General features: G+C 29.6%; 2 protein-coding genes across 3 annotated transcripts; one reads left to right on the top strand and one right to left on the bottom strand.

Moving 5' to 3' along the window:
- Positions 1-231: 231 nt before the first annotated feature.
- On the bottom strand, positions 232-10,792 carry LOC126841932 (uncharacterized). The gene is made up of 17 exons (XM_050578743.1): positions 10,516-10,792; positions 10,361-10,432; positions 8,180-9,822; positions 7,477-7,536; positions 7,271-7,387; positions 7,065-7,193; positions 6,803-6,998; positions 6,553-6,650; positions 6,265-6,472; positions 5,952-6,194; positions 5,313-5,434; positions 4,985-5,227; positions 3,837-3,956; positions 3,570-3,772; positions 1,242-2,887; positions 1,023-1,167; positions 232-828 (listed from the first exon to the last, which is right to left on the bottom strand). The coding sequence occupies exons 3-17, from the start codon at positions 9,808-9,810 to the stop codon at positions 794-796; spliced, it is 5,196 nt and encodes a 1,731-aa protein (XP_050434700.1). The 5' UTR covers positions 9,811-9,822; positions 10,361-10,432; positions 10,516-10,792; the 3' UTR covers positions 232-793.
- Positions 10,793-13,696: 2,904 nt separating this feature from the next.
- Positions 13,697-27,652, top strand: LOC126842011 (integrin beta-PS). 2 transcript variants are annotated; one of them, XM_050578859.1, is made up of 15 exons: positions 13,697-14,207; positions 21,692-21,879; positions 22,059-22,317; positions 22,396-22,624; positions 22,741-22,825; positions 24,441-24,611; positions 24,678-24,776; positions 24,886-25,050; positions 25,271-25,561; positions 25,634-25,876; positions 26,059-26,334; positions 26,614-26,743; positions 26,816-26,962; positions 27,025-27,164; positions 27,236-27,652. In XM_050578859.1, the coding sequence occupies exons 2-15, from the start codon at positions 21,715-21,717 to the stop codon at positions 27,302-27,304; spliced, it is 2,469 nt and encodes an 822-aa protein (XP_050434816.1). In that variant the 5' UTR covers positions 13,697-14,207; positions 21,692-21,714; the 3' UTR covers positions 27,305-27,652. The 2 variants fall into 2 exon arrangements, with proteins under 2 accessions (XP_050434816.1, XP_050434815.1); XM_050578858.1 differs by lacking the exon at positions 22,741-22,825 and adding an exon at positions 24,023-24,107 and having other exon boundaries at positions 13,698-14,207.
- The last annotated feature ends 266 nt before the right edge of the window (positions 27,653-27,918 follow it).

The raw sequence follows: 27,918 nt of genomic DNA, 5'->3' as shown, positions 1-27,918 counted from the left end.
TTATTTTTGATACATGTACCTCCTTTCTAGTTTAAAAGTTTATATTTAATTGAAAAATACATTTGAGACTTGTTGAACACAATGCATTATGTATACAGAAAAATATTAATTTAGAAATAAAAAACAAGTTAATGTTTTCATATGACTACTTAAAAGTTAAATGTTGACAAATCTGTATCTCAGGTTTTAAGGTACAGAAATATGAGAAAACTATTTGCAAAATATGTAAATTTGTTTTATATCTAATGCACTGACATTATCGACAATTTAGTTAATTAAATATTTTGGGGTTTGATCTTAAGTACATACAAAAATTAACTCATCATTTAAGTACTAAATAGAAAATATTAATTTTACCGACTGGAAGTAACTTAATTATTATTGTAATACTTTTATGAAATAAATACAAAAGCACGTAACAATAAGTAAAAAATTAAACCACAATACATTTCTATGGACTATGTGAAAATTGTACAACTTAAAATCTAATACATAAAATAACTAATCAGTCAAAATTGAATTAAAATAAAAAAAATATTTTAAAATAAATGTTGTTAGCATTTGTAAATAAAGTGCATAACAATCCAAGGTATTAAAAACATAAATATATAAGTTTTAATTAGAAAAAGAAATTGAACTAATAATAAAGGAAATTAATATAATTTTTAGGAAACAAAACTTGGGGCAACAAATCACAATACAAATGGATAAAATAATAAATGATTAAACTATACATTTTTAAAATAAATATTACAGACTATTTTATATACACAATTACTTAACATTAGTTTGTTTAAGTACTTTTAGATTTGTGATGATTGATGTGATCTGAAAAAAAGAAATTTCAATTTTATTGTTTCATTATTGAGTCTAGTGAGTAGGTTAAGAAAGATTAGTGTTCTGTGTTAAACATGGTAGGCTCACTCATGTTCATATGTTCATAATTTTTTTTAGAACATCTACCATATGAAAGAAAATACTTTATCTGCATAAGCTAAAACTAATATAAAGTTTAAACATACCAATCGATTTTCTCTTATAAACTTCTCCAAATCGTGACATATATTTTCTGATGTACTCAGAAACTTTTTCTTCCGTAGTAAGAGTTATTTTTAATTTATCGACTTTTTTTAACTGTAGTTCTTTCAGTAAAATATTTTCGTTGATCTAAAAGAAACAGAAAATTACAAAATTATAGTATAAAAATTCTACAATATAAATGTATTTCTTTTTTTTTTTACTTTTTTAGCTAGGTATTTAAAATCGTCACTGTTTTTTATTCGACCTTGTTGACAGGTTGTTTTAGCGTAAGGACCCAAAATTCGTACTATAACATTTGCCATTGAATGATGGTATTCTGCTATTTTTTTCATTTCTTTTTTATTGTCTGGAATAAGTTTTAAAACATCTACTGAAAGAGATGCCATACTGGGGGGTATTGTATATTTTCTTTGTTTTTGTAATTCTTCTAAATCGATAGTCATGTTTTCAAAACTAGTCCGTCTACGTCTCGATGCTTTGAATCTTGCAACAATAGGGGAAATAATTTCATTGTTAGTTAGTTGAACGGACTGGTCATTAGGAATAATTTGCAACAGATTTTCTTGGTAAGATGTAGATGGTTGTAGAATAGATGTAAGCAATTTTGGCTCATTTCTTATTTCAAATGGATGACATTTCATAAGCGGCTTTTGTTTTCCAGAATTTTGATTTAAGTTTATTGGCCGTACATCCATAGAAGTAGAGCTTTGATTAGATTCACCTTCTATAAAGAATGTAACTCTTTTCTCTTTTGGTCTTCTTATATGGTCATCAGCATTTAAATCAGTTTTCCTTTTAAGAGCCGATTTAGTTTTAACAAGACAATTCTTTAAAGCTAAACGATGAATATTTCTTTTACGCATCATGTTTCGCTTTGTAGCTGCAACTTTATTGTGGTTATCATTTAACCTTGTTAACTTGGCACCCAATTTTTTTTTCACAACAGATATAACTCCACAATTTGTTTTTATATTACCAACAACCTTTTTGACCATTTTTGTTTTTAATTTTTTATGAAGTTCTAATTCTTTGTCGACTTTACTGCACGTAACTACTTCAGCATTTAGATTTTTAGTTATAAAATTTTTAGGAATAGTAGTTTTATTTTCAATTTTTGATTTTTTTAACAAAGAGTTAAGTATTGCATTGGCAAAATTATTTTTACGGCTTAAAGGAATTGTTGTAGGAACTTGAATCAAATCAATGCATGATTGAGATGCAATATTTTTCTGTTCGTTGTAAAAAATTACTCTTTTGTTTTCATCACAAATTGACACCAATGAAACATTGGATAAAGGCAATTGTTGAGGTTTTGGGTTCTCTTGTTTTTGTTTATATTTTTGTATTTTAATTAATTTTGATGGCTGTTTCCTGAAAGAATTGCTAATAACTTTAACTCTCGCTAACAAGTCCACCCCAGATTGTACAACAGTAATTTTCTTGTTGGATTCATTAACATTCTCTGAACTCGTTTTTTGATTAGATTTACTATGGTGTAATAAACTGTTTCTAATAAAGCTTAGAGATTTGGCATCAACAGACTTTCGTAAAAGTTGTGTAGGTGATTGAGGGGGTGTTTTTGTAGACGAAATGGTTGGTGGAAGTGGTATACTAGATAAAGAGGGCGCTGGTAATATAATTTGAGGTTGTATTGTAAATGGAAGTCTAGATAACTGTGTTGGTGGTGATGTGTTCATTGTAGTAGAGAAATTAACTATGTTATTGGAATATAAATTTGGTGGAATGAAGAGCATATGATGTGGAGCTTGCATTAATGGTATTTGTAATGTTGTCGCAGCTATTGTGCCATAGTTCAAACACTGTGTTTGCGTGCTGAGATTGTGACCTGAAAAATAAAATATAATATTATAATTTGTAATAGAAATAACAAATTTCGAATGAAACAGATATAAAAAATATTGAATTTTTAACCACAGCACAAGCTTAGATTATATGTTGAAGTACATTAAATGATGGCTGTTATTCAGCATACGGGGCACGGTTAAAAACATTACTAAACTCTATATTTAGAGCCGTACTGCACAAAAAGAAAAACATGTGACTCTTGGCTGAGCAGGCGCATACAAGAGTAAGTTGTTTTGGTTTTTGCGCACTACTGCTCTTATATGAGATAGAGTAAAGTAGTTGATTTATCTGAGTTGTCAATCAATTTGAAGAGTAAATGATATTTCCCTAAACGAGGATAATAAATAGAAATTATCAAGCAATATTCCTTCAAAAGAACACAACTCTTGTTGTTACACTTACCAAGCAATTATAAAAAATTAACTTAGAGACTTAATAAATATGTAAAATGATAAGAGTTAATAGAAGCTATAGTTGAAGTGCAGTTTTTTTTTTTGTAAATTTTATAAATACATACTCATCATAAATCATTTATGCTATGTAAAAATATCAGTTAATTTTACAAAATTATTTTAAAGTTACTAGCATTGCATTTTAAAATACATCATCTTACATAAGTTGAGATGTTTCCTACAAGCCCTAGAGTAAAACTAATTACTAACTTGGAACAATGTGAGTAGTCAAAATTTGTGTAGGGCAATCCCAGCGAGTTCTTTTCGTGATGCGAATATTATTATGATTTATTAAAGGTTTTTCACAATTAAGCCCATTAATATTTTGTTGATGTTGGATTCGACTTTCTTCGGTATTTTTCATAACAGTTTCCCGTTTTTTCAACCAATCCTCCATTACTTTTTTCCTAAAACTAAATTAAAAAAAAAAAAGATGATATTGAAAATAAGTAAATTACTAAAAATAAAAATAATTACATCTCTTTTCGGTCATGTTCTATTTTCTGTTCATATTCTTTTCTCATCTTATAACGTTCCACAGATGATAAAGTTGTAGGTCGACTTTTATTCATAAGTTCTTTATTTTGAATTCTTAATCTATGAAATTAAACACATTCAAAAAATGAAAGGCTAATAATAATATAATATAATGTTTTAGAATCATAAGCATTAAATTTAGGTATGTATTAACATTTTATTGGGTGTATTTATTGGCTCAAAAACATGCCCTTCGGAAAAAGTTATGACGCCTTATAGAGTTATTGGATTTTTATATTTTTTTTATGAAAGAATAAGACTTATTTTACAATAGGGCTATATTTGTCAAAATTCAAATTATAGTGTAAGTGTTTGAATATGAGTATTATTTAAACTTTTTTTATCCAATTTTTTGTTTATTTTGGTGATATAACGAAAAATTAAAATCCGTAATTGGTTATTATTTATCCGTAAATTATTTGCCAATGATTTAGCAGCTTTTTTTTGGATCGAGCTTTTCCTATTAAAATTTTAATGACAACTTATCAATTTTATTTGAATTAATTGTAAAAAAACAAGTATTTTTCTTCTCCCTCACCTTCATTCCAACTATTTGAGGTTGGCTAATTATAATAAAACAAGTATTAATATAAATAACAAGTTGCAAATGGTAGTGGGCCAACTTCAAATTTTTCTTTATTATAACAAATATTTTCATTATTTAGATCTAATTACTTTAGGAAAGAAACTGATATAATTCGGTTATTTAACTACAAGAGATAAATATGTATTTATATTGCTAATAATTTGGCCAAAAATATAAGTACTTGTAGAATAATTAAACCTATACAGTATTTCTAAACATCATAATTTTTCAAATTGACTATTATTCTTTTATAAATGATAGCTTTCCATTTATTAGAGATTTTGTTGTGTTGCTAATTTAATGAATTAATAAATGATAATAATGTTTTACTTATTATTATAAAATTTAATAATAATAATATAAATATTTTTAACTATAACCGCTAACTTTTATTTCATGTTATTGATTTTTTTATAAAATCAAACAATATTTAGCACAAGTGTAGCAGTAAACATATGTAAATTGATACACCATACTTAAAGTCATAAAAATTAATACTCACTGTTTTCGCTCTGTTGATATATTATAAATTTGACCATTATTGTCTTCAACAACATTCTTAGGGTTTCTTTTAAGTTCTATTGTTTTAGGTTGATCCAGTTTTTTTGGTATTTTAAATACTAATTTTAAAACTATCCATTTTTTCCATAGAGTTTGGGCTTTTTTTACAAAACTGACAAATTCATCATTGTCGCTACTATTGTTCGATAGAAGATTGTCAATTTCAAGTGCAGAATACTCTAAACTATAATATGAACAAATAAAATATTATGTATGAAAAAGGATAACAAATTGGGAGTTTATTTAATGATTTTTTTTTTTTTGTCAACCTTTCGATTTTTGATTTCACATCCGGAGGAATTTGAGCCCATTCAGCGACTACATCTATTACTTTCGATTTGGTAATTGTATTTCTATTGGTAATTGGTAATTCAGCTAACATGTCTAAAATCTAAACAAAATATTAATATATTAAAAACAACATATAATTATTAAATAAGGAACTAAATGACAAAATAAAAAACTAAAATTGAACAAATAATAAATAATTTATATCAACTATTTTTAAAATAAAATATAACAATTTTAAGTCATAATTTCTAATAATGTGAAATTGTTAAATGCCACTTTTTAAAGCCTGATAAACCATTTAATGACATAATATTATGAGTATTTATGTTATATATTAAGTGTGTAGGCATGTACTCATAACCCTACAACGACACTACTTATGTATATGGGTGAAAATGCTAAATACAAACGAACATTTAGAGTGACCAATTGTGGGTTTTTCTGATAAACTTTACTCTTCAGATAACCCCACAAGAAAAAGTTCATCAAAGCAAGACTCATCTGGAAGAGTGCCTTACGCCTGAACAGCCACCATCTTACTGGCGTTATTTTTATTTATACTTTGTATAACATTATTGAGAGAATTAAATATAATATGTTATACAGCTGTGACTTACCATAGATTTAAAAGATTCATTTTCATTTGACGTCATCCAGTTATGAATTATACTAAGACCATTGAAGTCCATAAATAACCGCTTGCAGTTCATATCATTTTCTCTTATGAACTTAAGTATATACAAACGACTGACAGTATCTGAGATGTGTACCATTAGTCTGTTTAAAATCAATGTTGCCATTTCCTGATCAGCTTTTAGTCCAGTCTTTAATTTGCTTATTTCAGTTAGCTGATGACTTAACTATAAGAAATAAAAATAATACTCAATTCTCATTACGCCGTTTCTAACTTTTAATAGTTACAAAGTTTACCTCTCGTAATTTATTCTTTTCATTAATAACAATTCTTTTTTTAACTGTCCTAGTTCTTTTTAAATGCTTTTCAGACTTATAAGATAAGTTGTTTTCATCCGTGCCGCCATCACTTTCATCAGAACTATTTAAATCTGTAACTTGTGATGCTTTACTGATGTAACCTCGACATTTTGAAGACCCACAATAACAAACTTGAGCTCCATCACTAGAATTGTATGAACAAACATATTGAATTTTTTTTTTTTTTTAATTTTATGAATTATATATAACAAACTATATTTATACCCAAACACTTGGAAACCATAATCAAATGTAATTTCTTCACCTTTTTTGATAGGTCTAGTACTAAAGAATCCCATACGTGACTGACCTAACACATGCCACTAAAAATAAATAAATCAAATTACTAAAAATAAAAATAAATAATATTCTGTATTCAATAAATGTGAGTTATGCAAGTTAAGAAAGTAGGTAAAATATATATATTATGAACATCCAGAATTTAAAAATAACAGATTAAAACATATTCACTAACTTTTTCGCCAATTGAGTTTGGATCACAACTATGATTTATGAATCTGGTAACGTTCCCTCTTGAGGTGGAATCTATGATTTCATCAGAATTCAATTGAACCAGATAATTTAAATTTTTATACATTTTTTTCTTTAAGCGATTACACATTTCATTGTAGTCAATAACTTCTCCAACATATTCATATATTAATGCACCTCTATAAATATTATAAACAAATTTTTTTTATTAAAAAGTATACTAAAAATATGAAAAACAATCGTACTTTGGAATATCTTCAAGAGCACATATTCCATAGCCTTTGTTTTCTGTTTTAATAAGCTGTGTTCTTTTGAACTGCTTGTTTTGAAATTGCTTATTAGAACAATATCGTTTAAGTGAGCAACTGGATCCACTAAATAAGACATTAAAAAATGTAAATAATAAATAAAATATAAAAAACATTTAATAATAACACTGTTTATCAATTACCATTCAATCTTAAGTAATCGATTAAGACACTGATCATCACATCCAATTTTTCTTTCGATAATGTCTTCTTTAGTTAAAGTACACTCACAAAAAACGTTTATGTCGCCAGATATAATTCTAAAAATCAGATTTATAATTGTCAAAATTTTAATAGTCTATTGTGTGATTAATTAGTATATAAATATGTTAAATTTATGAATTATTACCTCTGTTTTAGTTTGCGTAGACGAGATATTTCTATGGTAGAATAAGACTTCATGGTTTGTCTAATATAAAATTAAAAATTACAATAAATAAAACAATTGCAAAGTTAAATCACAGTAAGAGGACATTACAACTATACATTATAACCCGTAACTGGTACAGTGGTAAGAAGCCTCATAAGATTTACATTGATAAGCGATGTGTGACACTACACTGTACCAGTTTCTGTTTAAAGTAAAAAACAAAGTAACAATAATTAGTTTTTATAGATTGTTGAGTAGTTTTTTTAATAAAAACGCCTATTATACATTCAAACTACCTCCCAAATCCTATTAAGTCGTTCAATAATTAAGGTTTTACGACAAATAAGGACTTAAGGGTGGGCCCTAAGATACTATGTAATGCCGAATAGACAATGCATATAATAAAATAAATAAATACTACAATATAACATAACTGAATAGTATAGTATAAAAGCAAAGAGTGGACTGTTTGTATGTATCCATATTGTATATGCAATAAATATATTATTCAACAAATGCAATCATTTTTGAACCTCCACACTGCTTTTGTTCTAGATGTGAACTGCCAATATTATTAATTATACTGTCCACTCTTCACTTCCGACCAAACTCAGACATCCGGATAAGTCAATACAACAAGTTGTAAATAATTAAAATATATAAAATTAACTGTAAAACATACCTATCTGGTCTATACATGTTTTCATTAATTAATGAGAAATTGACTGCCTTTAAAGATTCATCAAATTCTTGATCACTACACCTTGCTTCTAACAACTGTTGTTCATGTTCTTCTTTTATTTCATTAGCAACTTCATTGTAATTTATATCAGGAACTCTTAAATCATCAAATAAATCTACAATGTTATGCTTAGGTTTTAACCGCTTGGATTTTCTTCTATTCTTTTTGGGAGATTTTATATTCTTTATTGGTATAAGACTAGATTTCGAAGAGGTTTCATATATTTTTACACAGTCATAACTTTTGTAACGTTTCAGAGAATTAAAATTATTTCTATTTCCTTTCTCCATAACGGAATCAACACTTTTTGACCGGAATTGAAAAGTATTATGACTTTGTACATATTGGTTATTATTTGCCAATAATGAGTACTTAGAAGGCTCTAAATCATTTTCTTGATTTGCATTTACTGAGTAACACAGGCTATGGTTTTTAATTGATTCTTTTGTTTCAACTATTGCCATTATATCTTTTTGATTATGATTTTCCTGATTAATAGTATCCGGCATTATTTTACTTTGTTCTGAACTCATTGAAACATTATTAAATGTTCCTTCATCTACTTCACTAGTTTTTATAGTAGTCATATCTAAATTACAGAACTCTTGACAAAGATCACCATTTGGTTTAAATTCTTTGGCACAATGAGTTTCATTATTTTCACTTGGTAGTGTACAATTTGTAAACAATGGTTCCTCCTTCATTAATTCATCTTCACTTGGATCTAATTTTTTATCTGGTGCAGTAGGTGAATGGCAAATATTTTTATCAATATTATCTTTATCTACTAATATATCTTTAGACTTAAATTTGAAATTCCAAGTTAGAGAATATCTTCGAACAGGTTTACGGGGTAATTCTTCATTGACACTTTTAGAGGATCCCCAAATAGTAATTATATTCCAGTCTATAATAGATTGTTTTATTATATTATCATCGAGACTTGTTAATGAATTTTTTTTAGTATCAATTTGTTTCTCTGAGTTGAATAAATTTTGTAGTGGCTGCTTCTTCTTTCGTCCTCTATTAGATTTCAATGATTTTGGATTAATTTGTTTCTTTGGTTCTTTGGGAGTTCTTTTGAGTCCTAACAATTGTCTGTAATCAGTCCTACTGTTTCCAGACCTACGAGAACTCCTACGTACTTCCATAGTTTTAATTTCTGAATTACAATCAACCATTTCATTTAAATCACTAACCGAGATATCAGTAACTGCATCTGATGTATCTAATGATGATTGAGATTCTTCCATCATCATTTCCATTTGGCATGATTGTGTCCATCGAGACTTTACTTTAACTGGCTTTTGATAATCCATCTGAGAACATGAAGGTGAAGTTGTCATTTCATCATCATTTGATGTTACATATTCGCGTATTTTTTGTTTTTTAATCGGTACTAATATTTTATATTGCTGTGTCAAGTCATTTTTTACAATTTCTTCACCATTGATATTGTTAATCAATGGTAAAGGTTCATTTTGTTGAATAACATTTTTATTAATAGACTTGTTTACAGTGCGTCGCCTCCGTGATGGTTTTTTGGATTGAGTTATTATTTTGTTGTCCATCTGTATAGTTACCTAGAATAAATTATAAAACATAGTTCTGATAATTAACAATATATATATATATATATAAGCCCAAAACACCATAAAACTAAACAAGACTAGGAACAGATTTGTTATGAAGATATTATGTAAGGCAACTATACCATTTCCTAATGCATTAAAAGAAATTAACTGAATAATTTCATAGAGATTATGACCTCAAAATCATTCTAGATATACAATTGAATTTAATAAATTAAAACAAAAATATATAACTTTCAGGTTGAGTTTTTTTCAAAATAAGTATCACTTGAAAATATTTTAAATGAGTTAACACTTTCTAATGCACTTTAAGTAGAATTAATAATCATTTAAATATAAAATGCATGCATAAAGATACATTAAAATAGGTAAATAAAAAAGATAAAATAACTTCCTTATTTGTCTAACTATTTCAACAGTTCTACTTTTTTACAATGATAAGTGAAAGAATATACCTAACCATATTTTATAGTAGTTAGAGATTGAAAATTAACTATTAATAATGAGTAGTGACCAAGTTTCAACTTACGAATTATCGATTATAAATGTCTGTAGTTCTTACAAAGTGTATATGATATAGTGATAGGAGAGCTGCTTAATACTGAAAAATAACAAACATACAATTTAATTTTAAGTATAGAAACGATTGGTTTTCGTAATTCAAAAATGGCAACGTTAACTTACGTTTTCATTATGCGCAGATTTCCTAAAATACATTTAATATAAATGCGCGAAGTATGTTTTGTTAGACTTTTAACACATTACTTAGCTAGCCATTATGTATAATGATCGCGGAAAGTAGACGCTTATCAACGACAATCATTATTATTTGTAGAACACCACAGATTATCTAAATAGATAATACCGCGTGTGCTATGATAAAACATAATTTAGAGGATCATTAAGCTGTAAAATAGAAACACTCGTAAGCAATAATAAAATAATGATGCTGGTTCATTCCATGGCAACAAAGACTAAATAAAATTGATTTAATCATATTATCACGATTCACGAAACAAAAATGTAATATCGCAAAATACAAGTCGTTTATTAATGGTTACCTCCCATTAAACGTTTACATGTATGTTTTACCTCCATAGAGTATTACTCCATGCTTCGACATCCACGGTAGGTAACCATGATCTCACCCTAATCACCCTATGGTTACCTCCAGAATCAAGTCTCCGACCATGAATCAATTTGATAATCTGAAATGTATTCCACCTTCATTGAATACAGTAAAACCATAAAATAATTGTTTTTGTTTTAAACAATCATTCTAATTTGTTTGAGTGAAAATGTGTAACGTAAAAAATATAAGTAACTAGATACTTAACTCGAGTACGACATAAAAAAAAATATAACAAGAAAACCGTAAAATTTTATAATATACTCTGTAAAACAACCAACAACAGTAAAACATTATTAGAGAAGAATTATTTTTTTAATTTGAAAATCATAATTTATTCTAGTTAGGTTTCGTTAAAATACTGTTATAAGCACAGTAATTTTGTTATTATTTTTTTTAAAGAATACAGTAATATACAATTAGTTAAATAATTAGTTTCTTTTAGCTTTTCTTAATTTAACAAAAATTAATTTCAATTGATATTTTTCAAACAAAAATATATATAGTTTAATTAGTTATTACGATTAAAATGTTGACGTAATTATTTCATAGAAATTAGTAATTACTTTGAACTGTTTACTTTTACCTTTTATTTTTGAAAATAACCTTACTTACGGCATGAGGCATAGGCAACTGAAAGTACATACAAGTATACAGCTATTATTGTGGTCAGTAGGGTTGGGCCTATCCGGATATTCGGATATCCGAAATCCAGATAGTTTCGGATATCCGGATATAAAAATTATCCGGATAGTTTCGGATATTCATTTCATTTTTATAAGACAAATATACCTTAATAATATACAGTGTTTTTAAACATACCGAATAATAAAATAATGAGTAAATTTTACTATCACATGAATGATTTTTAGATATATCCGTGTCAGTGGTTGTTAACCGACTATTCGGACTCTTTGCAGAGTCCATCCTCAGGGTTGTCACAACTGTTCCGCTGCCGGTTAATAACCACTGACACGGATATATCTGAAAATCATCCATGTGATATTTCAACCCGTGAAAGTTTCAAAAAATACATAAATTTGAGTACTCAAAAAAATATATTCGGCTGGTTAAAAATTAAATGAATATCCGAAACTATCCGGATAATTTTTTAACTATTCGGATAGTTTTGGTTCTACGGATAATTGAAATATTATTTGATATCCGAAACTATCCGGATAGTTTCGGATATCCGGATAGTTGATCAATTATCCGGATTTCGGATATCCGTATCCGAATTATCCGGATATCAAATAATCCGGATATCCGCAAAATCCGAATATTAGTCCCAACCCTAGTGGTCAGCATTATAATAACAAGTAAGGAGCACAATGTTTTAAGATAGTTTTGTTATCATTTATAATTGACAGCATCTTTAAAGTATTAAAAAAAACATTTGTGATGTGTACCAAATATGTATACAATACTATACTGCCCTACTAAGCAAAAGTGCCGTAACTCGAAAAAAAAAGTAAAAACCGATTAAACCAAGAAAAAATACAATTTTTTTTTCTAGTTACGGCACTTATGCAGGGCAGGATGTAAAGCTATTATTAATTTTGATTAGTTCAGAAATGATTAAATATCATTAATTATTAGGGATCATCAATTTTGTTCAAGACGTTTGGTCGAGATGTACCTGGGTATATTTCATAGCTAGATAAAAATATCATCTTTTACTAATGGTCAGTGCTATACCTTATGATACAGTAAACAAAAAGCTATCTAATAATAACAAAAGTTGAGTAAACGGCAAGTGCAATAAATAATACATTACTAGGTTAGGTACACACTACCTGTAAATAGTACATCATTATTTTGTAAATTCATTAATTTGTATCTTATACACAAAGTATTTAGGCATTAAGATGATGTCATATATTTAGGAGTTAGGGGTAGGTAAATTTTGCGAAATCTCAATTTGAAAGTTAAAATGTGATGTGCAATATTAGTTCAGTAATTAGGACTCTTTTTTAATGATTAATTTATTTTTCAAATTATCACAGCATCCCTGATAGCGATTAAAAAAAAAAAAAAATTGTATCGAAACATAACTACGCATATTCTCTGTTATTGGCTTTGTAATAATCGTAGAAAATATTTTGTTATATATTTAAAATAATAAGTACTTCATCTAGGTTCTCTCTTTGGCTTTTTCGATATAAGATATTATTGACCCAACATTCACAATTTATATTATAATTCTAACATTTTAACAGTTTTCTAAACATACCGATGACCGACGAGAGAACCTAGTTAATGTTTTTCTTATTTTAACGGTATCAACATTTTTTTCTTTGCCATAATCTCATTTTTACGACTATTTGTACTTAAATGGTATGACCTCTTATGTAATGCCGTTTTAATTATATCCACTGTTGTTTAAAACACGCGTTTTAAGTCAATCAGTTAACTAAATAATTATTTTAAAAAAATTGATCATTTCTCATTGACGAGGAATTGCATTATATTAGCATTTAGCACAGAGGCCACAGACTGTAGTCTATACCACATTGACTATAGTGTGTGATTATTAGAATAAAATTTCAAATTTGTAATTTTTATTGATATGATAAAAGTTTACAATTGAAAAGGTAGATAACGTTGCCGACGCGCCAAAAAGTAGGCCGACATATGTTTAGAATCTCTTTGGACTGGCTTCCTGCACCTTTTGCCGTCCACTGATACGGAGGCGGTGACTTTAACTATATAGCGGCGTTCCGTGCTCAGTGCTGGACGCTGGTGGGACGACAGTGGTGGTTCGGTTGGGTTGGGCTGCCCATTTTTAGAGTTGCATTTTTCTCCTGTGGCCTCGTCAGGCGCGCCTGTGTAATGTGTATGCGCTTGTCGTCCGCCGTCGCCACTCGCCACTGTTAGAGCGCGACCCGTCCGGTGCGGTAAATACGATGGTGATAAATGAATACGGAAACCGAATTATCGAATCGACCATTTATTTTGTTAATTTATAGTATTTTTTTTTTAATTTGTGTTTGTTAATATCAATCAAATTTAAAAACAAAAAACAGTTTCGCTTGCAATGGAGTATACGGGGTTAATTCTAGTGGACACCGAATCGTCGTCAGATTAACGGGTGTCGCGTTCGGAACACGGAAATGTGCTCGACTAGAAAAAAGAATACGTCCACTGCCTCTTTCGCTTGTCAAGAGTAACACAAAGGTCGTCTAAAGCGATTTTCACCCACCAGAGTTAACCGCCGTGGACGTTCAAAAATTGTTTAACTAAACCCGTAAGTAACGAATGACGATTATTTTGGTTTTAGTTGACAGTCTCATATCTGTCTTGGCGGTCAATCTTTTTTCAATAACAATGACGTTTTTTTATAATAACATTATTAAGACTATGATTTTATTTTTTGTCTACTTCCGCAAACAACATAAGAATAGCATTATATTTCTTGTTAGTCTGATTGGTTATGCCTGCTTGACAATGGATGGCCTCAAGACGAAACAAAAAAAAACACTGGTTTATTATTTACTATTTAGTATTTATAAACAAAACGAATTCAAAAACACATCTTTAAACTGATAGAAATTTACTTCAGTAGGTAGGTTTAGAGGGGGTATTGGTGATATGAAAAATGTTATAAACTTTCAATTTAATTTATACCATTTACTTTCTCAATATCAATGATAATACTTAAATTTCAAATATGAAATAATTGTTAAAAATCTAAGTTTTTGTGATAAGCTTTGTGTTACTTATATTTATAGTTTTAGTACATGTTTGAATTTATTGATTCTTCTGGATCGACTAGTAATATTATCGTCTCTCATGAACCTTTTACAGCTAAAATCAACAATTCCATAATTTAAGTATTCCTGAATTAAAAAAGAATAATATATTATAATAAAAAAATAAACAAATAATGAATAACCTTAATTATAAAAAAAAACTTCAAATTCTTATACCATCAATGAAGTATCTCTGTTTCTCTCTATCTCTCTCGTCGCCCTTTCAAGATCAAGCAGCAAGAGACACTGCTTAATTTAAGGTGCCGAGCATCATTTATAGTAACTGCTTCGCCACACCATGCTTATAAAATGTTGATTCCTTCTTACTCATTCTCTTTATTACTTATCCCATTTGACTTACGACTCTTTTAGAGTATGTCAATTCATCTACTTGTATAATTTTTTCATTTCTCTATAAATGTGTTCTTGTTTGTGTATGTTGTCTCTACTACTTACAAGAATTAGGTATTTTCCTAATTTAAGCCTAATTTTTAGTTTACTAATCATAGTTTCTTCCGTGGCTTCAAAAACAACATAAGAGTTCCATATTTATGTGGGGTATTTTTTTTATTATAGTATGACTGATATTTATATCTCTAAGCCAAGGATGTACCCTTTTCCCTAGAAAAGGTAGAAACTTAACTTATGGCCAACTTAATCCTCTAAATTTCTACTCAACAAGACCTATAACATTTATTATCCTCAAATAACTCTCATTAATATATAAACATTTGTTTTTAGGCTTTTTCTATATTATCCCTCTTACTATAACCAAACTATAAATAATTATGTTATATTAAATATTTTACTATCTCTCTAGTCAAACTACAGTCTTGAATAACTCTCAACATTCAGATTTCAGTTGCCACTGAATGATTTTTGTTATTAAAAAAATTATAATAGTTGTAAGAAGCATTTTAAAACTCGTGTAATTCATCTACTATTAAATAATTGTTAAAACTCATAATCTAGTCACTAATTTATGAAGAATACAATTTCTAAAATTAACTAATAATGTAGTTGCAAAATATAAATATACTGTGTATTCCATAATTTTCAAGGAATATCGCAAATTGTACTTGGCTAGTAATTATATTATATATTCTTCCATTAAATTGTCGATTTATTTAGGTTAGCTCTCTAATCACTATCACCCATTGTGCAACCAATTTGAATTACACCTACAGAATATTACTAAATAATCATTTACAATATTTAAACAATTGTGACTTAATTATATTGCATTGATACAAAATGTAACATATGCTACCATATCATTTTTTTTAGCTTTTTTGTCTCAATTCTGAATTTTATTACATTTTTCATTAAACATTTATGTTATATATTATTAAAAGTTTAATTACTTTGTAATTTATTACCTGAATGAACTAATCTAAATTCAATGACTTTTTACCTAAGTTGAGGAAAAATTAAAAATAAGATACTAATTATTATTATATCTATTATAAATAGATTAATTAATACTTGTGAATAACTATTATTTAACTATGGATAATTAATAAACTAAATTTTAAAATGTATTTAAACATAATATTATTCAAATTTTAAAGAATATAATAGAAATTATAGTCAGGAGACAGGATTGCTTTCAGAATAGGATTCATCAAATTTGTGAAGCATATATATATATTTTATTACCATAATTTTTATTCATTTTTAATTATTTTTTTTCATTAGTTGTATAATAATGGTTGTATTATATTTTTTCTATATTTAATGAAAATTCGAATCATAATATGTACGCCATAGCACTGAAAGTAATTAAGGAGTAAGGTATTCCATAACTACTTTCTTAATTATTTAGTAGAAAATTATGAAATTGTAAGAACTACTAATTACTAACACATTTTTCATTGTTTTATGTATATCGTAATCGTTTGAATCTCCTTACTACAAATTTGGTATTAATGTTGTGCTTATAAAGCATATATACTGTAGTGCCCTTGTAGTTTTCTATCCTTTCGGTTTGCGTAAATGAGTATTATTTTCTTAAATGGAACTACTCATTAGTCATAATGTATTTTAATACCGGATACCCTTATCGTGTATTCGCGTGCAAGTTGAATTCAGGAAAACTGTTTATAAATCCGTAATCAAATGTTTGCATCACCGCCTGCTGCCGTGACATCACACATTGTTATGTATGTCCAGCTTTCAATCAAATATATAAAGCTACAATGCATTGTCCCAAGGAAACACCATTAGCATTAAAAATATTTCATCAATACTGTTTATTAAAAAAAAAAAAACATATTCGTGAACATCTACAAATTGCGGTTTTCCCCCTCGGCCGGTGCTCAATGAAAATTGAAATGGGTCATCGTTCTATTTTTAACTTGTCGGTAAACGCGAGATGGCGGATTTTGAAACAAAATACATCGAATAACCGACCACCGGAAGAGCTTGCATTTATTTATTTTTATCTCATAATGAAACATTAACGGCTGTACAAATTTCATTTAGTTTTTCTTCCCGATAAATCATAATTTTTTTACGCCTTTACTTATTCATGTATTTTACACGGTTTTTTATTATTAAAAAAAGTCCATTACCTTTTATCATTTCAAATCGACAGAATTCAGAAAATAACTTTGGATGGTTTTTATTACGTGTCATTTATATTAAAAACTATGTAAACTCTCCTAAACTATTTATTCGTAAGCATTCTAGCGGAAGGCCCAACATTTTTCGATCGAACAAATATAACATTACACTCATCAGTGACGTGTTTTCTGTATGCGCAAACATAACCCCTATTAAACTCATATCTTTGGGTAAATATAAAACATTCGCTTGGCTTAAAAAAAAAGTTAGCTTTTTTTAATCAACTCTGCTAAAAATCCTGGGACACTCAATAATTAAAAATAAAGTATTATTTCTTTGTAAGTAGTGAAAAGTGTAATTTGTAAATCGTGTCTCCTCGTCAAGATTCGACTCAAAAAATATTTTTGTAGTTAAACTAAGCTGCATATTAAGTACATTTCCTGGACCCACTTACTAAGAAACTAAAAGTTGGAAATATTTGAGATATCACCGGAATTTTGGGACACACAGTATCTGTACGTATTATAATAATATATTGTGTAATATCGCCCCATTTATATTACCACAATAAAGAGTTTATCAATTCAGAATGTTAAGTGGCCCGTGTTTGAGTTCATGAAGTAGTAAATTTATTAATTTGTATCGAAGTAAATCATCGCGGTATAAATTGTAACATATAAAATATGTATTATGTATACTTTACAATATCTTATTATCTTTACTTTACAGAATGCTACAAAAAAAGAACCAATAAACAACATAACTTCGAAAAATTGAAGGTGTGATAAGATAATTCTGGGGAGTAGTATGATTCTTAAAATAGGTTTAAATTGTTTCAAAGCACAGTATTTCGCAAAAAAAAAAAAACCGAAAAAGTGGTCTATTGCGCGTTATTCGAACCGAGTATTCAATATTGGAATGTACTGTAATTAATTAATATTGCTAGTAAAATTCAGTCATTAAATGTTTTGGCTGTATAATTTTTTTAAACTGTTAAGTTGAGGTCAATTAAACTGTGCAAACTAATTGCACGTAGTTTTGATTTGTACCAACTAACTGCGCGTGTAAATAAAAATCGTATGATGCACAGTTAAAAATATTTAAACTGCAAGTTCAGGCGGTGCCTCGAAAAAACCTGTACGATCGCACGGTTTTCGGAGTTTGAAAACCAATATGTTTAGAATTATTAGAAATGAACAAAAAAATAAAAAGTAAAAACAACTTGTAAGTTCACTCAGTTTATTTGCACAAACTAACTGCACAAAAATAGGTATACTTGCGCAATATAACTAAACGTGTAGACCTTTTAAACCAACAATTTATGCGTTTCCATTAAAACTTGCGTGTCCGATTACTCATTATGATCATTAGCTCTCATCGTGACATAATGATGTTATTATGGATCCTACTAAGCCACCTAACGATTCAATTAACCAGTCAAAATTAAAATTTTACCCATCAATAGTAATTTTATTGTTAATTTGCCTCCGAATTACTTCTTTATTGCAATTCCGTATACAAATTTTAAGGTCGATGTGAACCGCTCTATACGTAAAGTGAATAGTTTTGGTCGACGGTAAAATGATGAATACTTGTACAATTCTCTCGATTTCACAACGCGCCCACTCGGTCTTGGAAGTTTTATTTTTTTGCCTTCTCTCAATCTATCTGCTCTTGTTCGACCAACGCCTTCTGAACCGTTTCCTGTCCCACAGCCTGAGGAATTTCTTTTGCGTCACGTGTCACCAACTATTATTACAATAATTATTATTGATTTACACTTAAATTCAAATGCCACATTATAATAGTTAAATCGCTATTTGATAACAAATAGTGGTCAGGAGATAGAGCATCATTAATTTTCGAAAAATTATACACCACGGGGCATAGTAAAATCCTATGGCTTTCGGCAAACTTTTTTCCCAACGCCAGTCAAGACCGACGAAATCCATTAACCTAATAACCATCGCTGAGGTTAAAAACTATGTTGTTTTTTTTCGGTTTACGTACCCGCTCTACTTGCGTAATATCGATAAGTACAAACGGCCATGTGCGTTTTGTTTACGAGACACGCAAATAACAAAATATATCGATTTGACCCCGATCAACTCCCGGGTGAGTTTTTTGGCCTAAGTTTATAACGAAATTTCTGTATTATAGTGTATTATATTTCGTCGGATGGAATTTCTTCCATATGTTTGATCGTTAAAAATAATATAATAATACGTTTAAAACCGACAATAAGTTGACGTCGCAGTCATTTGGTTTACAGTATAAAGTACAAACTATAAACCGTAACACACACACACCGGATAACTGTCCATCAAAGCCATATAAGGTTTGGCCGTGTATACCGTCCTCGTCTGTGAAGTGGAGGTGGAAAAATAGTTTACACCTTCCGTCGACGTTGTCGCCACGGAAGGTCGGTAAAAAAATCCGTTCATCTCCGCGGAAAAAACAACTAACCTCTCGTTTTCTCCTCATTCATCGAATCTCGATCAGCGCAACGAAGGGGTTAAGTGTTAACACGCAACAATATGCCTCGTGGCTCTCCTGTAACGTACAACTATATAGTATATAATATTATGTGTAAACTCAATGATACAAACGCGCGTTTGAAAATTATACACTAAAAAATTTGTATTTTTGTAATAATTACATATTCGCTCTTCGGGGTTGATACTAACTAAAACAGACATTTAACATATATTTTAATAAATACAAATCTGTGATTTTTTATTGTTCAATTAATTGTTTACGTTTAAAACTAGTTTTTCCTTGTTTAAAATAATACACATATTGCATATTGTTATTATAACGCTTAAGACTTCTTCCCCTAAATGATAAGGCGTGAAATAAAAATACAATTTGTTCTCTTGTAATCTATAAACGGCGGTGGTAACTCCATACGACCGACCGTCTGTAATGTGTGGGAATGACTGGTTTTTGTTGTTTTGTCCTCGCACGGCGGCCGTTGTGTACACCCACGTGCCGCCGCCTGGTGCACTTTACAATATGTGTTATGCGCTTAAGATAAGTCTGCGTGTATGTTGGTGTGCCGCCTTAAAAAGATACAACATGCTCTCTTCCTCCCTTCTCTCCGTGCACCCAACTCGCGGTCACCGGCGTCCCGTGATTGAACACATGTTCGCAAAATCGGGCCGTTTCGACGGGACGGGCGGCTTTTGGCGCGTCGCCGTGCCGCGGAAATGGCCGTTGCCGGACGCCGTCAGACCGTACTAAAACCAAAGCCGGGTAAATCGGCGCGTTCGTCCCGTCCAAAACCGCATATGGCAGTTCTCATGCCCAGGAGCTGTCCACGTCAATGGGTGGGGGACTTAGTTAATGAGCGCGACAACACTGTGTGAGTGTGTACGCGTTCGTATTCCGATGGACCAAAACCAATAAAGCACAAAAACACAATATAATAACGTAATACTCTCTTTTTAAAATGTAAATATTTTTTTTTATACGATAGTCAACACACACAACCTACGACGTCGCCATAGCTTAGCTGCACAATGTACTAAAAACTGTGTGTAATCAATACTAAAAACCTTATAAGTCAACGTGTGACTAATCGAATTTGAGATTTATATGACTATCTGCGTTGACGCATCGAATTAGAGGCGACTTAAAATGAAAAGTTGTCTTAATATCCCTTCAGTCGTATAATAAGACGGAAATTCTAAATTTTATAACATTATTATGTGTTCCATAAATAGGTTGTTTATTTTTTTGTTTTTATATTATGGACATAAGCTATTCTTATTGTTAAAAATGACAGCAACGATCGTATATTCAAGCAGATTCTATATAGGGAGGAGGTGCTTGCCTACGTGTGTCCTTCTTGAATAACAAATTTCCAAAATAAAAAATTCTATTGAAGCAGTGTCACGATATAGACACAAACAGGCCGCCTCTCTATTCGAATAAAAAAAACCGAGACATTTGCAAAAAAAAGATTATATAAAAATAGATTCATTGAACTAAGGTACGACGCACGCGGCTTTTACTAAATGTCAAAGCAGCTCTGCTTGATATTTTTACCAAAAACAACAGTAGATTCCTAAAAAATAAATGTTGAATAGCCATTGGCATGTCGACGAATCAATATTGCTACCGTTGTTCCTTAATTTCTAAAAATGTATTAAGGATTTATATGTGTGATTTAATATATATATATTTTTTTTTATTTGACTTATTGTAGTAGGCGTGTTAAAAACTGTTGTCCTCTACGTTAAAACACGAAATTCATACTATAATGTTGTGTAAGAATAAAAATTGTTGGCCCTTTAATATATATTACATAATGACAAGTAGTATTTTTAGGTAAACAGACATATTTTTTTTGTGGTTTCAGTTTATTTTTACCAACTCTGACTTATAAATACAATTGCTTGTTGTTGTGTAGGTTATAAATATAAATCTACAGTAATGGACGAGAGACTTGTAATTACGTGGACGGTTGTGCTGCTGACTTTGGGCTTTTGCAGCGCCGAAGAATTTCAACAACAGTTAATCAGACAAAATCCTTGTATACTCAAACAGACTTGTCACGAATGTATACAAACCCCGACGTGCGCGTGGTGCGCTCAACCGGTAAGTTATTGCTTATTAGGATCTGTTATTGTAAATAAAAAAATACTACTCCAGCATAAATAATTATTCGTCACCGATATTTTTTTCCTTTGAAAAGTCACGTCCGACACGCTATAACAAATTTTTATCTTAACAATTTTTTTAATGAAAACCAGTAGTAATTTTGTGTTTTACCTCAGAAATTCGATGGTAAGCGGTGTTTCCACATCAACTCCAACGTTCTGCAAAAATGTGAAGAGCGTTATATAAATAACCCTGACAACGAATTCAGTATCGTTGAAGCGCGAAAACTTCAAAAAGCCAGTAGGACGAGTTCTTCATTTTCTAGTAGCAGCAGCAGTTCTAGTGGTTCCTTTTCGAGTGCCGGAGGAGCAACTGGCATTGGGCATGACGCTGTCCAAATATCGCCACAAAAAGTAGCCCTTAAACTTAGAATCAGTTAGTTGACTTTTTTTTTTCTCATTGTGTGGTTATTACTACTTACTAATTTGTTTAATATTATGTGTATATTAATAGACGAAGCCTACAGGATATCGTTAAATTACGCACAAGCTGAAGATTATCCAGTCGATTTGTACTATTTAATGGATTTGTCAAAATCCATGGAGGACGATAAAGAAAAGTTGTCTAAACTAGGCAATTTGTTGGCCGAGAGTATGCAAAACATTACATCCAACTTTCGTCTCGGGTTTGGTAGTTTTGTTGACAAGGTAGTGATGCCTTATGTGAGCACTGTTGCTAAAAAGTGAGTAATCGCCAAATTACTTGGCATTTAGCATTGTTATTGCTATTGATGTATGTGATTTTTAAACCTACATTATATATTTTTTGTTTTCTTTCGTCTGATTTATCTGGGGTTAGACTTGAGTCTCCATGCGATTCCTGTGTTCGTACATACGGTTATCAAAATCAGTTGTCATTGAGCTCAGACACTGATCGATTCTCAGTAAGTTATTGATGTTAACTGGGTCCAGCCAATGCAAAAAAATCTGTTCGCCTGTATTATCAACAATCTGTTTATATAAAATAGATTAACTTTGTACAAACACATTTTATGTGCCTTAGGTGTATAATTACAGCTACAGCTACTTCGTTATGTGTGTAGATACCAACATTTTACATCCATATCCTTCATAAAATTCCTAACATTTATAATATTATCTATAAATACTCGATTATTCCTAATTCCAGAGGATTTTTTTTATTTAATTTTTTGCAATTGTAACTTTGGTGGAGGCGTTCTATGTATTTTTGTTTTTAATTTTATTTAAAAACAAAAGGAAGGTTTAAAAGTGTTTGTATTTTGGTTACTAATAAAAGTATGGATTTTAAATATTTGATTTTTGGCTCAGAAATTATCTACAATGTTGTATTTCATAAACATTCATCAACAATTACTTATAGTTGGAGCCATAAATATTTTTCATAAAAATTTTGTTTCAAGCTTAACTTATTCTTTCCTGTTACTAGTTGACGCATGATTTTAAAAATTAAGGTTGTAAATCATTATATTTATTTTTTGTATGTAATGTACAGTAAAACGTGTAAGATATTAAGAATCACGCGTAGTGCATACATGTTTATTAGACTATAGTTTGTTGAAAAGTATTCCCAACTTTGTATGTGTTAAAAAACCTGAATATTGATTTATAATACTGATTACTAAAGTAAACACATGGAATTAGCTGTTTCATAAGTCATAACCCATAGGTACCTCCATTATATTTTTTAAATATCTAAAAAAAAAACTGTTTGCATTTTTAAAATCACTTTTTTTTTATCATATGGAGCTTTTGACTAGGAATAGGCCTTTTTGGGTCTAGATCGGTTGCCAGGTTCAAGCTTACTTTTTAATAATATTTTTTTCTTTTTCATTTTTTAAATGATTTAAGTGCTGACAATTTGTAGGTAAATACTTAATACTAAAATGCTTCATACGAAATATTATTGGCAAGCTTTTAAATATTTTTAGCAATACAAATGTATTCCATGTGTTTATTTAGTGTAATTGGTGTCGTTATAACATGACACTTATTTTGTGTTGTGAATGCATGTTTTAAAGTATTTATTCAAACTATATATTGTATTATGTTATTACAAAATTGATTTTGTAATAATTTTTGTGTGCCTGTATAATATTCAGCTTGGTGGAACCGTGTCCACGCTGTGAAGCTCCATACGGTTACCAAAACGTCATGTCTCTCAGCCAAGATACGCATAGATTTGCCGTAAGTTCAATACAACAATTTTCAAACCGTTCTAAACTAATTAAATAAGCTATTTAATATAACAAATTACTTCAAACCCATACAATACCATAATATTTTTTGTTAAATATTTTTAAAAATTAACAAAATATCTCGTTTCTTTATTAAACATAAACTGACTTTTATTGTCTTCGATTAACAAGCCTTATATAGGGTAACTAATTTTGAAAACATGACGTAGTGCTTTTTTGTGTTGCTATGCATGGTGTGTTTTTATCTATTTACTGTACATTTTGTTTAGTTATTATTAAATAAGTGTTTTTGAATCCTTTGCATAATTTCAATATTAAATAGGGTGAGGTTCAAAAAGCCAGTGTGTCGGGCAATTTGGACGCTCCCGAAGGTGGCTTTGACGCCATCATGCAAGCAATTGTATGTAGAGAGCAAATAGGCTGGAGAGAACGAGCACGCCGATTGCTAGTATTTTCAACAGATGCTGGATTCCATTACGCTGGAGATGGAAAAGTAAAGTTTTGTATAATTTTTAATTACAACTAGTACAAATATTAAAACATTGAACTTTGTGTGTAGCTTGGTGGAATTGTAAAACCAAATGATGGACAATGTCATTTAGATAGTAGAGGTAGTTACACACATTCAAGTCTTTTAGATTATCCATCAATTTCACAGGTAAATATTTTTAAAAACCACTAATTGATATTGATGATTTAAATTCTATAAGTTCTATGCAATTTGCTATAAAAAAAAATCACATTAATCATTTGAAATTGTTTTCCAGATTAATTTGAAAGTGCGACAAAACTCAATCAATATGATTTTTGCTGTGACTGCTGAGCAGATAAGTGTTTATGAACGCTTAAAACAACACATCGAAGGATCATCTGCTGGTACTTTGTCAAACGATTCAGCTAATGTAGTCGATTTAGTCAAAGATCAGTATAATGTTAGTTACTCAGACACTTAAAGTTTAACCCTTTCAGTCACTATGTTCTATCAGTAGGACATCACCTTTATTTACAAACCCAAATTAATGAAAAATACATCAGTTTAGTCCTTTCTTTCAAAATAAAAATTGTTACTGACTGAAAAGGTTAACTTTTTAATTTTAAACATTGTTATTGAATCTTCATAATGTTTTTAATAATGGAATGATTTTATTACAGAAAATATCATCATCAGTCGAGATGAGAGATACAGCATCAAGTGCCGTAAAAGTTACATATTATTCCAGTTGTCTCGACAAAAGTGGTCAGTTGAAACAGACGAACAAATGTGATGGATTAAAAGTTGGTACAGTAGTCAAATTTCAAGCCGAAATCGAAGTAACAGCGTGTCCGCCAAACCGCAAGCATTGGCATCAGACATTCCAAATATATCCTGTTGGTATCAATGAATCTTTAACTGTAAATGTAGAAATGCAATGTGATTGTCCATGTGAAAACCCTGGAAACTTTGTATGTAAAACATTATGTATTTTGTCTACAATACCTTAAAATCTAGATTCAAATGAAATTTGATTTTTTTAGGGTTATGTTGAAAAATCGTTTGAATGTCATGGAGCAGGTACATTAAAATGTGGAGTTTGCGAATGTGATCCCTTTCATTTTGGCCGTACCTGTGAATGTGACGCAAACAACAATCGACATGGTAATGATACTTCTTTGGTATCTGGCTGTCGTACAAATAATGAAACTGAAGTGAACTGTTCCGGTCGTGGCGAATGCAATTGCGGTCAATGTGATTGTCAACAAAGAATAAATCCAGATGAGGTTAATATTAGTTAATTTTTAGATTATAATAACCAGATTTGTGCAAAAATTATTTGAATAATAATTAAAAGTCCTGAATAACTTATAATTTTTGAATAATTATACAAATTAAAATCTTTTGACAAAAGCCCATCTCTGGCTATAATCATTCATTATTTAAACATAATAAATTTAATTTTTAGAAAGTTTATGGTACTTACTGTGAATGCGATAACTTTTCGTGCGATCGTTCTGGTGGCGCACTGTGTGGTGGTCACGGTATTTGTGATTGTGGCAACTGTAAGTGCAACATTGGTTGGTCAGGAGAATCTTGCGATTGTCATGCTACAAATGATACATGTATAATGGATGGTAGTAACGAAATATGCTCAGGACGTGGAGTATGTGAATGCGGCCAGTGTAAATGTTTCGAAGAAGACAACATTAGATATTCTGGAAAATACTGTCAAAAATGTCCAGTAAGTTTACCAATTAGTTTCTAAATCAGCAGTTCTTAAACTGGTGATCTATCTACAACTAATCATAAAATTACGAATTGCTTTTAACGCTATTAATGCAATTATGTATTTGTGTTTTTAAAATACTAAAATATAAATAATTTATTATACCTTGGTGGTTTATTAGGACACCAGTAGTTTTCATTTGTTGCAAACATGGGTTTGCAAATGTTTCAGAACACCTGTTCTCTAAGTAACAAAAAAGTAAAAGTTAGTACTAAATATAATTAAATTTTTTAGACATGTCCAGGACGGTGTCAAGAATTTAAAGATTGCATTCAATGTTTGGTATATAAAACTGGTCCTTTAACTCCAGAGGAATGTGCTCAGAACTGCACTATTAAGCCAATTCTTGTTAAAGTAGCTGAAGGTATGAAATTGTAATTATTAAAAATAGTTTTGGAATAAGTAGTATTTACTAAAATACTCCTAATAATTTTAGCTAGTGAGGAAAAAGATGAAAATGTCTGTGCTTATTATGACGAAGACGATTGCCGTTTTGCTTATGTATACACGTATGACCAAAGTGGAAAAGTAATCATACGAGCCCAAGAAGAAAGGGAGTGTCCACCTCAAGTGTACTTTATGGGTATGCAACTTCAAATTAGAAATTAGAAAATAATTCCTATATATTTTTACATTGCTTTTTAGGAATAATTATGGGAGTTATTGGTGCTATAGTTTTGATTGGTATGGCTCTCTTGTTGCTGTGGAAGTTGCTGACCACCATAAATGATAGACGAGAGTTTGCTAAATTCGAGAAAGAACGTATGATAGCCAAATGGGATACTGTAAGCTATTTTTTTTCTCTAGTTCTTTGTAAGTGTGGACCTAATTTGTATAATTGTTTTATTTATTTTAGGCTGAAAATCCAATATACAGACAAGCGACATCAACGTTTAAAAATCCAACGTATATGGGCAAATCTTAAAAACCCAATGTGTTCAAAACCTCATTTAATACTAACAAACACTTAAAAACACTACGAGTATTTGACTCAGTATAGAGCTTTTGTTAGGAAGTAGAACACGTGCCATAGATGTGTAAAATTCAAATTGTAGAAAATTAACACTGTTTTTCAAAGTTGACACAAAAATTGTAAAACTAACAAATCGCATCAAAATTAATTACCACATTGTACTCGGAGTATTGACAATTTACGTTATCTACGAAATAATGCGTCAACATTAAAAACAATCTTAACTTTAAAAAAAAAACTTCCTAATATTTATTTTTGTTAAATGTATTTTAATTATTTCTCTGTATATTATTTTTCTATTTTGTTAATATTTTATTATTCTATATTATGTATACATTACATATATACATATATATATATATATATTTATAAACCATGGTATATACATAATTTTTATTTTCTATTCTATATTTATAAATTAATCAACAGATCTCTAAACTTAAATTCGAGCTTAATAGTTAAAAAAAAAACATTTATACACAAAATATTAAATTTTGTCTAGTCTTCCATCACTAAAAACAAGTCAATTTAAATAATGAAAACAATTTAATAGTTACATTTTACTG

This window comes from Adelges cooleyi, unplaced genomic scaffold (assembly GCF_023614345.1).
Source record: "Adelges cooleyi isolate 19-005CV unplaced genomic scaffold, UGA_ACOO_1.1 ACOO_flye_CR_arks_rails_tigmint_CR_PRNA_41, whole genome shotgun sequence".
Lineage (NCBI taxonomy): Eukaryota > Metazoa > Arthropoda > Insecta > Hemiptera > Adelgidae > Adelges > Adelges cooleyi.
This window is presented reverse-complemented; position numbering and strand designations above follow the sequence as displayed.